Source organism: Carettochelys insculpta, chromosome 2 (genome assembly GCF_033958435.1).
Source record: "Carettochelys insculpta isolate YL-2023 chromosome 2, ASM3395843v1, whole genome shotgun sequence".
Lineage (NCBI taxonomy): Eukaryota > Metazoa > Chordata > Testudines > Carettochelyidae > Carettochelys > Carettochelys insculpta.
The window spans coordinates 233972949-233989248 of record NC_134138.1 but is presented as its reverse complement, the minus strand read 5'-3'; the positions used below and the strand labels follow the sequence as shown (position 1 = coordinate 233989248).

The 16300-nt window shown below is 39.9% G+C and overlaps 1 protein-coding gene across 3 annotated transcripts in view; it reads left to right on the top strand.

Moving 5' to 3' along the window:
- VPS50 (VPS50 subunit of EARP/GARPII complex) overlaps nt 1–16300 on the top strand; it is a 184277-nt gene that overhangs the window by 34837 nt on the left and 133140 nt on the right. For all 3 annotated transcript variants that reach the window (XM_074984736.1, XM_074984735.1, XM_074984734.1), the window contains exon 10: nt 13517–13559. In XM_074984736.1, coding sequence (XP_074840837.1) covers nt 13517–13559 — 43 coding nt within the window. The remainder of the gene's footprint in view (nt 1–13516; nt 13560–16300) is intronic.

Genomic DNA, 16300 nt, shown 5'->3' with positions numbered 1-16300 from the left:
AAGTATAATTAGGGGAGTGTAAGGCCTCTCTTACAAGAAGAGATTAAAAGAACTGGGCTGAGTTAGTCTAACCAAATGAATTCTAATGTGGGAATATGATTATGCTGTCTAAATACATCAAGGGGGTTAACACCAGGGAGGAAGAAGGGCTATTTCAGTAGTAAGAGAGTGTTGGTCAAGAAAAATTGGATATAAACTGGCTATGAGTATTTTCGGGCTGGACATAAGTAGAAGGTTTCTAACTGTTAGAGGAGTGAGGTCTATAACAACGTGTCAATTGGAGTATTGGGAGCAAGCAACCTAATTAGTTTTAAGATGGATGTTAATAGATTAATTAACTTGACTATGTGACAGGATTGCCTGTGGTGGCTGGTGAAGGACAGGTGATGATCACCCAGGAGATTCCTTCCTGTCCTGTGTGTTTGTATTTGCTAATGCTGGATAAGTGGTGACTAATGAGTGTTCACTGAACCACTAGTTTTGCAATTTTAATTATCTGGTTAGAAAAGTCATACAAAGACATTCTAAAAAGTGTAATTAACTGAATCATAAAATTGTCAAGTAATGAAAATACCAAGCTATTCAAACCTTTATTCATAAGGTGATCATTGTTTGGTCTGCATCGGTGTTTTAGTCAACACCCTTCTAGCTTCCATCCTGCACACACAACTAGATCCATTATTTACAGTCAAGCCCGTAGGTACAATCGCATTTGCTCTGATCCAACTGACAGAGACCAAAAACTACAAGATCTCTACCAAATATTCATAAACTTAAATTACCCACCAGGAGTAATAAAAAAAACAAATCGACAGGGCCAGACGAATACCCAGAGACTAGCTACTCCAAGATAGGCCCAAAAAAGCCAAGAACAGAACACCACTGGTCATTACCTACAACCCTCAACTCAAACCACTGCAGCAAATTATTAAAGACCTACAACCTATCCTTAATCAGGATGCCACACTCCAGAAGGCCCTCGGTGACATGCCTGTTCTCTCCTATAGACAACGTCCCAACCTCCATGAGGATTCTAAGCAATAGCCACAGTCTATACCGCAGGAATACCAGTCCTGGGACTTTTCCTTGCAACAAAGCCCTCTGCCAGCTTTGTCCACATATCTATTCTGGCGATACCATCACTGGACCTAACCAGGTTACTCTCAAAATCACAGGCACATTCTCATGCTCCTCTACTAACATCATATATGCCCTCATGTGCCACCAAGGCCCAGATGCTTTGTATATTGGAGAGACTTCAAACTCTCTCAGACAAAGTAACAGAGAGGAAGCCGTGCTAGTCTATAGACTATCAAAACAAAAAGCAGTCAAGTAGCACTTTAAAGACTAGCAAAATAGTTTATTAGGTGAGCTTTCGTGGGACAGAAGTTATTGGGCACAAAACAGACATCAAAACGTTCCTGATCTGCAAACCAGTTAGTCTACATTTTGATGGAGTGGGCCATTCTGTTAATGAGTTAAGAGTCTGCGTTTAATTGAAGAAGAAGTTCCAGTCTGCTTTACAAAGAGAAGCTGCTGAACTCTTTCATATTTAAATTCGACACATTAACATGTAGTTTCAACCGGGATGCAAACTTTCTGGGACATTATAGGGGCTCTTTGATATACTTGGCTTAATCTAATTCTTGACTCCTTCCCCCGCCCCCGTCCCCTGTCCCTCTACTCTCTGATTTGCTCACCTTGATAATTTTTTTTCTATTCGTCAACTTTGATTACTGTTTTGGTTCTCTATGCCTTAAATATTGAGTCTGTTCAGGTATGACTATGGTCTGAAGAAGTGGGTCTGTCCCACGAAAGCTCACCTAATAAATTATTTTGTTAGTCGTTAAAGTGCTACTTGACCGCTTTTTTGTTTTGATAGTATATAGACTAACACGGCTCCTTCTCTGTTATTAGTCAACAGGTGTGATTTGTAGGGGTTAACACATCGGCTATGTCGGCAGTATCCCAAAATAGCAGCCCATGTCTATGAAAAGTGCCTATTGTCTTGAAACAGTTTTTGAAATAATGAACACGCTATTTCGCCATCCCTGAACACCTCACCACAGGAGGAGTACAGGGATGCCTTGAAATAGCACTTTATTTCAGCATGTGCCAAAATAGCCTATTTAGAAATCTCGTGTAATGCAAATTGCATACCTTATTTTGAGTTTAGGCTGTCATGCAGACATAGCCATAGTCATCCCACTTGAGACTGAGATGCTGTATGAACAAGTAGTAAGACTCTGGTTCCTAGCACAAATAGTTTACAGTCTTAATGGATGACATAGATGAAGGGTTGGAGAGAAAACAGGTGAAGTGTATTGCTAAAAACACATAGCAGTGCAGTGCCAAATACTTCTGAGTCCTACCTGAGTAACCTCTTTAGTACAGCAGAAACATAATGTGCTTCACACTCATGTTCTTTAGGGAGAAAGCAGGACATTGACTGAAGTTTTTTTTTATATGCCTCAGTGTTGTTTGAGAAAATGGCTAAATTTTTCAAAATTAGAAATTGTGCATTTGGTTCTGGCCTCATTGAGATCAGAAGGAGTTCTTTTCATGGCCATCAGTCAGTCCAGGGTTTGTTAAAATACAAGCTCTAGCACAGCTCTCCACCCCTGCCACATACGCATGCAGATTGTTGTAGTATTTTAAGTTCTGCATTTAAGCTATGTCTACACTAGCCCAAAACTTCGAAGTGGCCATGCAAACGATCCATATCTGCTGATAGGAATATGGGGATTTCAAAGGTGGTGGGGTCCTTTCGAAAAGGAGCCCTGTCTGCATGAGCTGTGTGGCTGCGAGCTGCGGCAATTTCGAAGTGCTGCGGCTACCACCATTCTAATGAGGCGCTGAATATGTATTTCAGCACTTCATTAGTAAACAGTTTGCATGGCCATTTCGAAGTTTTGGGTTAGTGTAGATGCAGCCTTAGAGTGGCAGTGGCTTCTGCTCCTGAATATGCAAAGAAGCCAAAGTATGCAATGTTACAGGTTTTAAGTTTGTAATTGTTTGGTTTGTGTGTTTGCAGCACTAGGTCTAGAAACTACTGGATAGGTCCATCTAGATTTTATATAATTAATATAATATATATTTAAAGAGAAGATATCATCATAAGCTCTTCCAAAATCAGTTGAAATATTTTTGAAAGCAGCCATTAGAACTTTCTAGCGCAATAGTGTAAGTTCCTTATCCGTGATCATTTTGTGTCTGTTTGGATTGCTCACCTTCTTTCTCGGACTCTCGAATACAAGCCAACTTAATTTCCTACCTTTCTATTCATAGTGGAGGGGGAGGGTGTCATGGGCCAATTGCCAGCCACAGAAGGTTCTCCTATATAGGAGTGAGCACCGTGTCATACTTCCACTGGGGAAAAAAAAGTCTTCGTGAACAGTTGCCAGGACTGCTTCAGTATTCAAACACCTTGAAAACTGTTCAGTACTCATCCTACAAAAAATGTAGCATCTCAACAATGAAATCATTTCCATGATACTGATCATTAAGAGACCTACTTTCTTCCTTTCCCCATTGTCCTGCATGGTAATGATGTTTGGTACAAACTGAACCTCTCTAGTCTGAAATTGTATGGCCTAGCAACATCCATGGTCCAGTATGATTTTAATTAGCCGGATGTCAACTTACTGTGGATCTGGCCAAATTTTCCATGGTCCCATGAAGTTTGGTTACAGCCACCAGTCCTGGCTCTGTTCTATGCTGTAGTGTAGCTCTAATTTACCCCAAGTATCTTGTAAAAGCCCAGTAAGCAGTGGAATTCTGCCATATAATTTTGATCTCTTGACGTTCATCATATTCTCTGGTTTGGCACCAGTCAGGTCCCAAGGGTGGTGAACGAAAGAGATTCTACCTCTCTATAACTTGGTTGTCTCAAAGGCGGTGTGGAGAATAATACAGAAAACCAGCAGTAATTTGATTTGTATTGCAAAACATCTAATCTTTCTTTAGTTGGGGAAAAATGGGGAGCGTTGTTATAAATATTTACAAAGACAATTTGATTTATTAACCTTTTAAAATATTTATTCATTTTACCAAGCTTCCTTTGTTAATGTTGTGAGATTAAGGTTAATTAGACAGTGTTTTCTTGTTTAAAATTCACTTGGCATATGAATGATTTGAAAGCTGTTGGCGATTAACCATTTTGTGTTGAATCACTTTTTCCTTTTGTATTTTTAGACGTTTCTGTCATAGTTGCAAAATTTATTTTACTTATTTAAGGCAAAAGTGCTGTAATTTAAATTAACTCTCACATTGTTAAAGGAGACAAAGTTAAACTGTAGAAGACATGATTATAAAGCTAAAATCTAATACCATATTGAGAAAATTGTTCGTTCTCTCTCTCTCTCTCTCTCTCTCTCTCTCTCTCTCTCAAAAGGGTCAAAATATACATTCTAAGGAGACAGCTTCTTTAATGAAAGAGAATTTTAGTATTGGATTCGCTTGGTCACAAAGGTCTAATGGTGGAAAATATTAATGTACAGTTCATATCCAGGAAAACTGTGCTGCTGATTTTTGGACTGCACAGATTGAATAATCTTCCTAATCTTAGAACACATCTACTTCTAAACTCTGATTTTAGAGAAGAGAGAGAGTGAGTGTGTGTGTGTGTGTGTGTAAAAAAAAAAATGCTTCATTGTTGCTATTGTCAACAGAGTGTTCCTATTGCAGCACATAAAATTATACTGTTGACTAGTGCTTTATGGAGGGCTCTGGGCATCTTTTCTCATTAATTTACCCTAAAGCAAAGAGGAATCAAAAATAATTCCAGCCACTGATCCCAAACCTCTGTGCAAAAATATCAACCCTTGGTGCACTCTGTCTACAAAAATCATTGCATTATATTGCAGCCCTCCTCATTGCCAGAGAGTTGGGCTAAGCGAACAAATGATACCTGGAGTTTTCTGTTACTTGGGTTCTTCACCGAAAATCTTAGGAAGTTATGTATCACAATGATTGAGTTGTCAGCGGCGGGAATTGAATTTAGAGTCTTTGGATCTCAATGAATGAGCATGAGCTGCATGAATTAAAAGCCCCAGGTCTCATTGTCAAGGCTGTAGCATGATCATCAATCTCTGGTTGGCCTTAATTTCTGCCTTTTCATTCTCAGTGGAGATGAGGGCAACATCCAGCAGGTAGAGTTTAGGGTTATCCCAATCCTCACATTTAAAAAAACCAAACAAACTGAAGGATCCTTTTGTGGTTCTCCATATCATTTACTAGTTAAACTATAATCCATTTGATTAACAGCCCATATATCTATTTTATTGTAAACTCTTAGAAACCAGGGCAGTGATTATTGGGGAAAAACTCACGTGTGACATTGTGTCTTTCTGCTTGACGAGTTTCCCCAAAATTTTCTTGTTGGATGGCTGTGCGGATCAGTGGTTGCTGCCAATGCAGTGGTGGGGGAATTTGACTTTGCTCCTTAAATTTATGGATCTTCCTAGTTTTTTGGAAGCCCAATCCTGAAAGAGCTGGGCTTCAGATTCCCTGTGAAAGGAATCCTCCAGGGTTTACAGTGGGTTGGATCATGCTCTGCATGATGATACAGACTGGATCACCATTTAATTTGGATGCAGTTGTATTGCTTGTGTGATGGGAGGGGGACTACACAGAAGAGAGCAACTGGCCTTGCCCTGCCTCTCATGTTATATTTGTAAGTCCTTCAAATTCAGGACAAAAAGGGAGTGCAACAGCCATCTCAGAGCAGTCCTGATGGAATCATCACACAGGGATCGAAGCTCCCATCTGACTTGGCATGGAGCCCCGCAGCATTGGTGCAGAGTGCTCTGCTGGCACTGTCCATAATCTGGCACTGATTCCTCTCAATGGCTCCATCCAAGAAGGTGAAGAAGACTGTGAAGAGACTATCTATTTCTTGCAGGGGAAAGGCAAGATTTGGGGATTTGCCAAGTCCTGCCCTGGGCAGTTCAGTGCCCCCTTTGGGAAGTTGGGCCCCAGCTCAAGTCAAGTGGTGCAGCCTATCCCATACCTTGCCTGCGAATTCTAGTGGTGATGCAGGCCTCCATTGGCACCTGAAGCCTGACAGGCAGCTTGGAAGATCCTTATGCTTCAAATAACACTCATAGGGGCTGCAACGATACCCTGGTCCCTAGATAAACCCACCTTGGGATCTCCATGTATGTCCCTGCCTCAGTGGTACCATTCTCCACCAAGAGGGATGTCCACTGTCCCTCACCTGCCTGAAGCAGTCATGCCTCAAAGCTAGAGACGCAGGCTCAGAAGAGCCCTCTTTGGTCACTGGACCTTTGGCACCAAAAATAGGATTTGAGGTGTACCTTGTTGATAGCTTGGTGCAGACGCACTGAGGCACATTTGTCCCCTGACCCTTCACATCTTCAGGGGCTTGATACAGTTAATGGGACAGATTGGGGAGGGTGAAGTAACTGATCACAAGCCCTTCATCATCTGTCTCAACGCTGGAGATCGGCATTTTTGGGAAGAGCTTCCTGCTAATGGTTCATGATAGCCCCCACTCTCTCTCAACATCACGGTACTAGTTGAGTAGTGTGAGCCAGACTTCCAGCATTGCCCTTCGAAATCCTGATGGTCCATGAGGCTCTGACCAACCCATCCATCTCTCTAACACAGGTGTACCTCGAGGTGCGGTGACAGGCACCGGTTAGGTAAGAACCACCACTCCACCCAGTTTTAGTTATCGGGTGATGACTGCTCTGGTGGTAGCTCCGCGGTGGTGCAGGGTTTCTCAACTGCAGGACAGGCTCCAGCGTCTATATGTGTATGATGCCATTTACATCATGAGCACTAACACACATTTGCTGGCACCATGGGTTCTCATGGAAATGTTTATTGCCGGGGGGAGGGTTCACCCAATCGTCCGAGGCTGTCCACTCAGTGTTTGGAGCCTCAGAATCCTGGCCTTCTTCAGTGCTCAAGGCTTTAGAGAGAGAGACCCCAGAGGTCCAGGAGAGCCTGGGGCAGCAAGCTGATGGGGCTACCAATGGACACTGAGGATCCCGCAACACCAGCTTCATCCTTGTTATCTCCAGATGAGCCGTTATGGGGCTGCCTCTCCCAGTTCTACAAGATAACCTTTCTTGTTCTGTGTTGTTCCTGAAATCTGAATATTTGAAAATGAAACATTCCTAATATTAATAAATGTCAGTTGGTACTGTATTGTTTAACAGTGTGGTTAAAATTTAATGAATTATATAATGAATTAATGTTTCTAATTTATGGTTAATAGCTTATAAAATTCATCCAGTATCCTACACTCAGACTTTTAAGGACAGAAGGAACCATCACGATTGTCTAGTCTGACCAGTGCGTTGCAGGCCACAGAATCCCAACTACCTATTTCTATAACAGGTCCCTAACCCCTGGCTAGCTTAGTGCAGTTCTCAAATCATGGTTTAAAGGCTTCAGGTTACAGAGAATCTATTGTTAACACTGGTTTAACCTGCATTATGACCCAGAAGTTAATTTTATAATTGTGTATGTTTGGTTTTAGAAAATACATTTTAAATGTGTGTGATGTTTCTACAAAGTCTCTTAAGATTCTTGATTTAAAAAAAGATTTGAAATATCATTTGGTTTCTAATACGCTGTGCAGCAAAGAATACAGTATGTGTATATTAACAATGGCTACCAAACAGAACAAATATAAAATTAACATATTTTTGGATACATCCGTAATAAACATGGATTACACAGTATCCTAGTGCTGTGTGGAAAGAGGAGGAGGAAAGAGGTAGAAAGAAACCTGGTAGATTTAAGATGTTTGTTTTCTAATGCTGTAGCAAAGCTTTCAATTGTAATACTCCATCCTTCCCCCAGTATAAATTTGCTATGTATGTGTGTGGAATTGATCACTGCTTATCTTCAGGATGAGACACTTTTTTTTTTTTTTTTTAAGACAACAATAGGAACAAAAGGGAAAAAAAAGGCTTGCATTTTTTAACTTCACTTTAGTTTTTAGTCTCGTGTGAAATTTCTTGTTCCATTCTAAGAGCTATGATAATGAAAAGAATGGTCTTGAACGTACCACAGCAGCTAAATCTGGTCCTGATCCTGCAAACATTTATGCCATAAATTTATGCAAACATTTATGCAAACATTTACTCCAATTAATGAAGGTGCGTGCGTATTTTCAGAATCAAGGCCCAGGCTTCTGTCGTATCTAAAATAGCGATGGTAAAAGAAGGAATGCATATCCTGAGCTGACCAGAAAACAATTCCATTTTTGTGGAAAATGTTGAAGTTTTTAAAGACTTGTTTTTGTTCTGATGTGGAATGAAAATGAGATCTTTTTAAACTTCTTTTCCAACAGCCCTGGAGATAGGAGACCCATGTTTTAATACTGTGCTGCCCGATTCACAATGAAGGGCTGAAAACATGATTCTCCCACATACCCAGTGAGCGCCCTAACTGCAAGGTTATTAGCTATTCTGCAGTGGGTTTCTTTCCCTTGTTCAGTTCGATGACAAATTCCATTTTGAACCTGAGAAACCTTCAAGACTAAATTTTCCTGGTAACTGAAATGTTTCCATGCAACATTTTGGATTAGGGGGGAAAAAAAAAAAGCTGAAATATTTTCAGCCAGCTCTGCTGAAGACAGCCCACGGAAATCAACAGTGCAGCCTCTCACTTTCAGTGTAAAAGTACTGCCCCTGAGGAGTTGACATCCCACCCATAGTCCAACTTGAATTTCAGATCAGTAGTTTCTGCTGGTCACATTCTGTATTAATAATATGAATGGCTGAAGTCTGTTGTTTTTAAACGAATTAGTTGTCTAAAGCCAAGCTGGCCCTTTAACTTTCAGTTGTGAAAAGATTAAACAATTCCTGCATTAAATGTCCTCCTTTACCCTGTATTTCTGCCAAGGGAAACATTTCTGCTAATTTTCCTCAAAGTTGTCTCATGCATTTCTTGCAAAATAAATCCTATTAATAAATAGTTGAGGTCAGAAATAGTATTATAATATAAAATATTCATGGATTTTTTTTTTAATGATTTGATGCTGTAACTCCTGACATTAGATTTATGCTGATAATAGTTTGCTTTCTTCAGGGAAAACAGTATTTTTTCTACAGTGTGTTTTGTTTTTTTTGTTTTTTTTTTTTTAAGTATTGTGGCTCCATGAGCCAGGGTGACATGAAGAAACCTTGTTTTCCATTTGTGATGTTGCTGTGAAGGGGGCGGGAGGGGGGGAAAGAGGTTAGATGCCCTTAATACTTAGTCTGATACAGATCTGCTTCCTTTTTGCCAAGACGACATAAATGTTAATGAAGTTTATCCTCATTTCACTTTGACCTTTTTTAATACATAATGTATGGCAATAAGAAACTAAATCCCTACTGAAAATTCATTTCTCCTTGTTTTCTCCTCAATCAGCTAAGATCTTAACTATGTTTGTATACACATGTGAGCTCTTTTAGGAAGTAAAGTGCATGAGAGTCAAATACAGTTGCGATATCTTAGTTAACTCGCCTCCTTGGAGCTTGGTTTCAAAAGAGGAGCCTTTAATATCAAGAGCAAAATTTTCAAAGATTAATGGAATGGGGTGCCGAGAACAGGGCACCTATGATAGAATTTCCTGTAATAACTATATGTTTAAGGAAGGGCTGTATGTATGTGATGTGTACAGTACAGGAGTATGCAATTATTTGGGTGGGTCAACTGTTGAGACCTCTTGGAAACACTACATTTAAAATCTTCTTGCAGGAAACTGTTTTTCATCTAATTTAAAATCAAAAGCAACAAAAGCCTGGCTCGTCAGATTAAAGTAATGCACCTCTGTTTATCTAAAAGCTGTCGTGAACTCATCGAAAACTACTACTGCATGATGTTTGGTTAATGTGTAAATAACTATTATTAACACAGCTACTTACGTTGTTGTGATTGCTCCATATGTGCACACATTGCATATGAACTGGAGTACCTTTTTGAATGCTAATAGCTTTTGCCATTTTAAAGCCAAATTTCTGCTGTGTGAAAACCCTTTTCGTGCTTATGGTAAGATGCTCTTCTGTGTCTTGAAGTGCTTTAAACTACTTTGTGCCCTCATGTGGGGCTTCTTTTGGATTTGGAAAGGTCCACAAAAGAAATAAGACGATTTTTTTGCTGCCTGTCTAAGTTAAGTGAACCTAAGGCTGAGATGGCCCTCTGACTCACCTGCTTGCAAGAGGAATCTTGGATGGCATTTTTATGGCTGTTTGTGGCTGCAGTGTGGGAATCTTCCTTCAGTAGTTTGTGGGTTTAGGAATGTGTAAATATGTCAGAGTGAGACAAGGTTGTCACTGTAAGTGTGTAAATTCTCACTCCCCTTCAGAATGATCAAACCATTCTCTTATTTGAAGTATTGTCATTTATGTCACGCCTTCTAGGCAGAGTAGAAGGTTGCTAAGCCTTCTGTGTGTGTGCACACGTGAGGGTGTGTGTTTGAAGGAAGGATTGATAATGGATGAGAAACAACTGGAATTAGCAAAAGAGAGATGTTCAGTACATGTTCTCATTTTGCAAAAGAGTAACCAGTGCGGCCTCTCCTTTTCCGGCTGCAATGCCATGCTTTTTAGCTGTCTTTCTGATGTGATGTCTGAAGTTGCAAACCCCAGCCTGTCTATATCTCTGGATTCAGGTAGCGAGGAATGTGTTTCTGCGCTGTAGGTGACCAAAGCAAGCCACAGCAACAAGTTTGCATGCTTTCCTTTTATTCCTCTTTCTTGTGCCGTCTTTGTTGAGCTAGTTCCCTTCCGTGTGTCCTTCTGTGCTAAATCCCTTTTCTGATCCTAATCCCCAAGCCTTCTGCCTTTTCTAAGTCTCTTTTCAAAATGTACTACTTCAGTGGAGCTTATAAAATGCATCCTCCTGAACCATTTAAAATAAAGATAATGAAAAATAATAGAGACCCTTAAGGCCTCAGGCTCTCAAGTAAACCCCTTATTTTATTGTGCTTTCACTCATCTTTCTCTAGCTTATTGTTTGTTTGTTTGTTTTTGTTTTTAACTGATGTTGTAAGCTCTTTGGGGAAGGTACTTCATATGCATTGCCAAGAACAATGCACATTGTGCAGAAGTGCTAAACAATAAGTATGTTCTCTTATCACGGGCCAGTGCCTTAGGTCCAAAAGACCATCTGTGTAGAAATGAAAACTGGTCAGATCAGTTAGGTAAGAAGATTTCAGCTTGTCCTAAAGTTTTAAAAGAAAACAAGCAGGCTTATTCTGCTTGTCTTCATTTGGAAGAGCAAAAATAAAACACTCCTACAGCCATTTTTTCTGACTTGCTCCCTCAGTCCATGTTTCAAAATATTACTTAATTCCAGAAGGCAAGGAATGGCTGTGTATAGCTACACTAATGGAAGAATCACCTGGATGGATGGAGCACTGTTCTTGATAATCTCCCCTCCCTTGTGAATCTTCTTTTAAGCATATCAAAGAGAAGGAATCTGAAAAGATTCTTAGGTCTTTTAAGGTATTTCTATTCTCACTTGGCTTTCTGTACATTTAGTGTATTATGCTGGTGAATTTGACTATCATTTACAACAGCTTTCTTCATCTGGCAACTGAAAGTGCCCTGGGGAATTATCACTAGATAGGTTCAAAGCATTTACACTTCTGTTCATATTTCTCTAGAAGTTGTAGGATCAGCACTTGAGCATTTTGCCCTCAAAGGTTGCTGAGCTCTGGATAAAAGGAACTACCAGCTTACAAAGACCATGCAACCTTGGTACGTTGCCCTTGAGAACATCTGGTGTTATGCAGCTAAATTATGAAATGCTAAAATATTTTCTGCTCCCTTTCTTTTTACTTAAGATATGAAGTATTTGGTGCTGCTAAGATGTCCATCTCTCTGTCTCTCTCTCTGTCTCTCTCTGTTTTATTGGCTATATTGATTGCAGCTTGTAGAGCCTTCTGGATAGACTATTGTATTGGAGGTGACTTGCCTTACCCCCTGCCTCCCGCGCCCCTCCAAAAAAAAAAAAAAGTGGCTCTTCTCTATTCTGACAGGTGTTCTTGGGGGAAATCCCATTTAATCAAGCTTTTACCAACCTGGGTAAAGTAAAATTATTCTACATTGGCCATTCATGGGATGAGAATGAATATTTAAATTGCAGCAAGGGAGGTTTAGATTGGACATTAGGAAAAACATCCTAAGTCCATCATTTGGTGATATTTAAAAGCAGGTTGGATAAATATCTAACAGTGATGATACAGCTGGTGTATGGTGCTGCTGTGCAGATGGGGTGGGGGACTGGACTTGATGGCCTCTTGATGTCCCTTCCAGTTCTAGTATTCTGTGGCTCTGTGCTTTTCCATTCTCCATAGTCAGGAGGGAGGAGATGGCTCACTAGCTTAACTAAAACTGTTTCCAGAGTTCAGTGAATTTAAATGGATGCACTTACTGTAGCTGTACAAATTCTGTCAAGTTAGAGAAAAACATTTTTCATGTGAAGGATAATTTTTTCTTGCAAAAAGACATTCCTTGACATATGTCACTTTCTAAAATCTCCATCCTTAATTGAGTCTTTCAACATAACTGTTGTCTTGTTTTCTGTTAGAACTACTTTACCTTTTGTATTTTTAAATCCAGGCATAAGTTTTACTGTTAGCTTTAAATTTTTCATGCTTGGTTTCTGGAAAGATGTATTTTGGTAAATGTTGTTAGTGCTTTTTTTGTGTCAGTATTGCCAGTACTGAGTACTGGCACCTCAGCATCCCCAGCCATGGGATCCCTGGCAGGCAGGCAGAGGGTGGGAGGCAGAAACTGGCTGGGCTTTTTTTACCAAAAAAAAACCAAAAAAACTTTTAAATAGTTAGTTGGGAACTTGCATGTTGTAAATGCTAGATGTAGGATATGGATGGGGATAGTTGACCTTTACTTTCTCAACTTGGAATAAAGTTCTGTGCATATCTAAATGTATCGATCTTCTATAGCTAACATTTATTTATTGGCATCTTCAGGTTCTGATTCTGCAGTCTGATCTGTGCTAGGGGACTTGTGCCCAGTGACTTCACTGGGAGTCTGGATAGGTAGAGGAGTTGTTTTTGCAGGTTCGGTTGCTGGATTCAGTACTGTTAGCACATAACCTGGAGAGAGAGTGGAAGAGAAAGAGAGTGTGTGCTTGGGTCTCCCCTTCTGAAAGTTCCCTGTGCGTGTTTTTGTTCTGCATACCTGGCACAATAGTGTCCTGGTTCTGATTGGAGCCTCTAGATACTATTGCTTGTGCTACCCTAATTACATTATTTTTCATTGCCAGTGCAAATACTAATTAATGCTAACTGGCTAAACCAGGGAAGAGTCCCTCCATCAAAACTATAGGGTTACTAATGTAACTGGACTAAACTTTGCGTTTAGTGCCAGATGAATGGTTTTAGATGCATACTATTATAAAAGTTGCATGATGTTACCACAGGTATACACTTTTAAAAACAGTGTTCTTGCCATGAAGCCTTACTGTGAATTACTAGTTTGGTTTTAAACACAACTGTAATATCAGGATTTTATTTTCTTACTAGTGAATTGAATTCAAAACTGCAAGACACTTTGGAACAAATAGAGGTAAGAATTTAGTGTTTGGATTTTTGTAATACTGAATATTTTTATATTTCTGTTTACATTTCCTAATTAAAATATTTGGAGCTAGCAGTTATTGAACATCAGAATTACTTTACAGGATTGTCTCTCTTTGTAATTCTTTAGACATCACAATTCATATGAAATTGTGTGCACCAAGTTAAACTCACAGTAACATGACAACTATATTTGTGGCCTCCATATTTAACTGATGTGTATATGCCACCATTTAATTTTAAAGCAGTTAGAAGAAGGTCCATTTATCTGGAATTTAGCACTCTGTCTATTTTTGTGAAAAGTCAGATTTGTGTGCATATTAGAAGTAGATGGAGTATTTTTTTTTGTTTCCCTTCTGGTCTTTTTGATACATTTCTAAAACCTCCATAGAATCTTCATTTTATTTTCTTCTAGAAATGGGTTTTCCCTCCATGGCTGTCTTCTCTACAGAAATTATTAAAAAAACTTGTTGGGTTAACGTTGCTTGTGTTTTTTCCCTTTTAACGTAGGCTAGGCATACTTTTGTTGTATTCCCTCAGCTTTCATTTACTCACTTCTCTTTCACTGACTTGCTGTTTTTATTCCTACCTGACAAGATTCTTATTAGCAACTAACTTTTCCTCATGTGTTACTTTTGAATTAATTTGCTGAGAAGGTTGCATGCACCTCTACATTGTCCCTCATCTTTGTAAAGCTTCCTACCAGCCATTTTACTGAGTACAATATGGGCTTTCAAGGCTCTCACCATATAAGCAGTAGTTTGGGGTAGACCCGTTGCCAACCCCTCATGCCTGGGACTCAGCTCACTTCTGAGTCCTCTAAAGTTAGTGGAAATGGATATAAGAGGGACATATTTATCTGCAAAGATTTCAGTTTTGTCTTCCTCCTTACCAGTTCAGATTCTACCAGTGAAATCTTGGGTCTTATTTATCTATGGGAACTTGGCCCTTTTTAGCTTTTATCCACACTTGACAGTGGCCACAGGGTACAACAAACAACAATTAGACTTCTTCGTCCTAGTTGTCTTTATTCCTCCAGTACTTCTACAATGCTGTGAGAAGGTTGAAAACCCACTGGGATTTAGCCACTTTGGCCCAGTGAAAGAAAATTCTCTCCTCATCTTTAAAAAACCGGCAATTGGTCATACCCACAGTATCCTAGAAACGTTTCACTATCTAGAATTACAGGGAGGAGGGCGGGCAGGACAGCTGAAGGAAAAAAGGCACCTGAAATGTAGGGAGAAGTTTTTAAATTGTTTTTGGGGGAGGTAATCAGCTACAATTCCGCCTTCTCTCCCTTAGTCAGCCACAGGGATACAGCAAACCTGAAGGGGTGGGGAGGCTAGCACAGGCATTTTTGGTATGCATTCCTTTCTCTCACTGGGAGTGGTACCTCCCCTTTTTGGTTCTATCCGAAACTATTTCTCCCTGTCCCCCAACTCTTACTTATAGAGATGTGAGTGTAATTTTTCAGAAACTGTCCTTCCCTTCATCTCTGTTTTGGTAGAAGCACATTCTGGCTGTGCCCTGACCAGATGTCCTTATCTCCCTTCTGTTCCTGTTAAAGAAAAATAAATCATTTTTCAAACATTGGAGTTAGTAAATGTTAACATGGCGAAGATTATCATAAGGACAGACTGTGCTTCATAGAGTGTTGATATCAATTACCTGAGACTCTTGTTCATCTGGTTAACCTTTTACTAACGGCAATTAGATTTGTCAGGTGCTTCTGTTCCTTCTCATGTATTTCAGTAGTCTGCTACTTCAAAGGACAATGTCAAGTTCAAAATTGCCTTTTTCTGATTTTGTTTTTGTTAACCAAATAATATTTAAGATGAATATATCTGGAGAATAAGAGAGAAATTCTCCATTCTTTTCAGTTAATTTATATTGTGCATTTGACAGGTTAGTCAGTGTGACTCTTTCACACAGAAATAGAAATGGGCAAATACTGTGTTAAAAAGAAAAGGAAAATGTGGTTCGATTTTAGCTTTGTATTTGCTCTGGTTCTGTCTGCTTCAAGGTCAGAGTAAATGATCCTATATTCCATTCTGGCCTTACACAAATCTATGAATCAAAACTCCCATTCTCTCAGTGATGGTCCAAATCTTCAGCTCATTCTCTTCATCTCTCCCTTCTGCTCTCTGTGTCTGTATTACTCCATCCCATCTCTCGCTTCCAGTTTCCTTCCCCTTTCAGCAGCCTGAAAATTTCCATTTCAAGTTGTGTATCCTTAGTCCCTTTTTTCCCGATTTACTCCCTTCTGCATTTGGTATCCAGCTCTTTTTTCGTTCTGCGTGTGAGTCAGACGTCTTCCTTCAGAAGGTGCTCTTGGCATCAGAATTGAGGAGTACTGAGAGCACAGGAGAGACATCTTTAAGTTCTGGTTCCTGGCTGCAATTGCAGAGGAAGTCCTGCTTGCTCCCAGGCCTGGAGCATGCGCAGTGTGCGTGGCATCTTTGGAGATTTCAGCTGTGAAGCTGTAACCTATCTCTATTGAGCATGTGCAAATTGCTTTTTTTTTTTTTTTTAAATGTTTATAACTTTGCCAAATTTAGTTGTTTTTTTTTTTATGGGCAATGTAAAAGGCACGTGTCTGAAGACTAGGTATGTTAAACTGATTAACTGGTAGGGGCTGGAGCAGCCCCTTGCCTGTCATGGGCAGGGGGTTACTCCAGCCCCATGGGGCCATCTCAGACAGAGGCGCATTCCAGCTCATCTGAAGCAGTC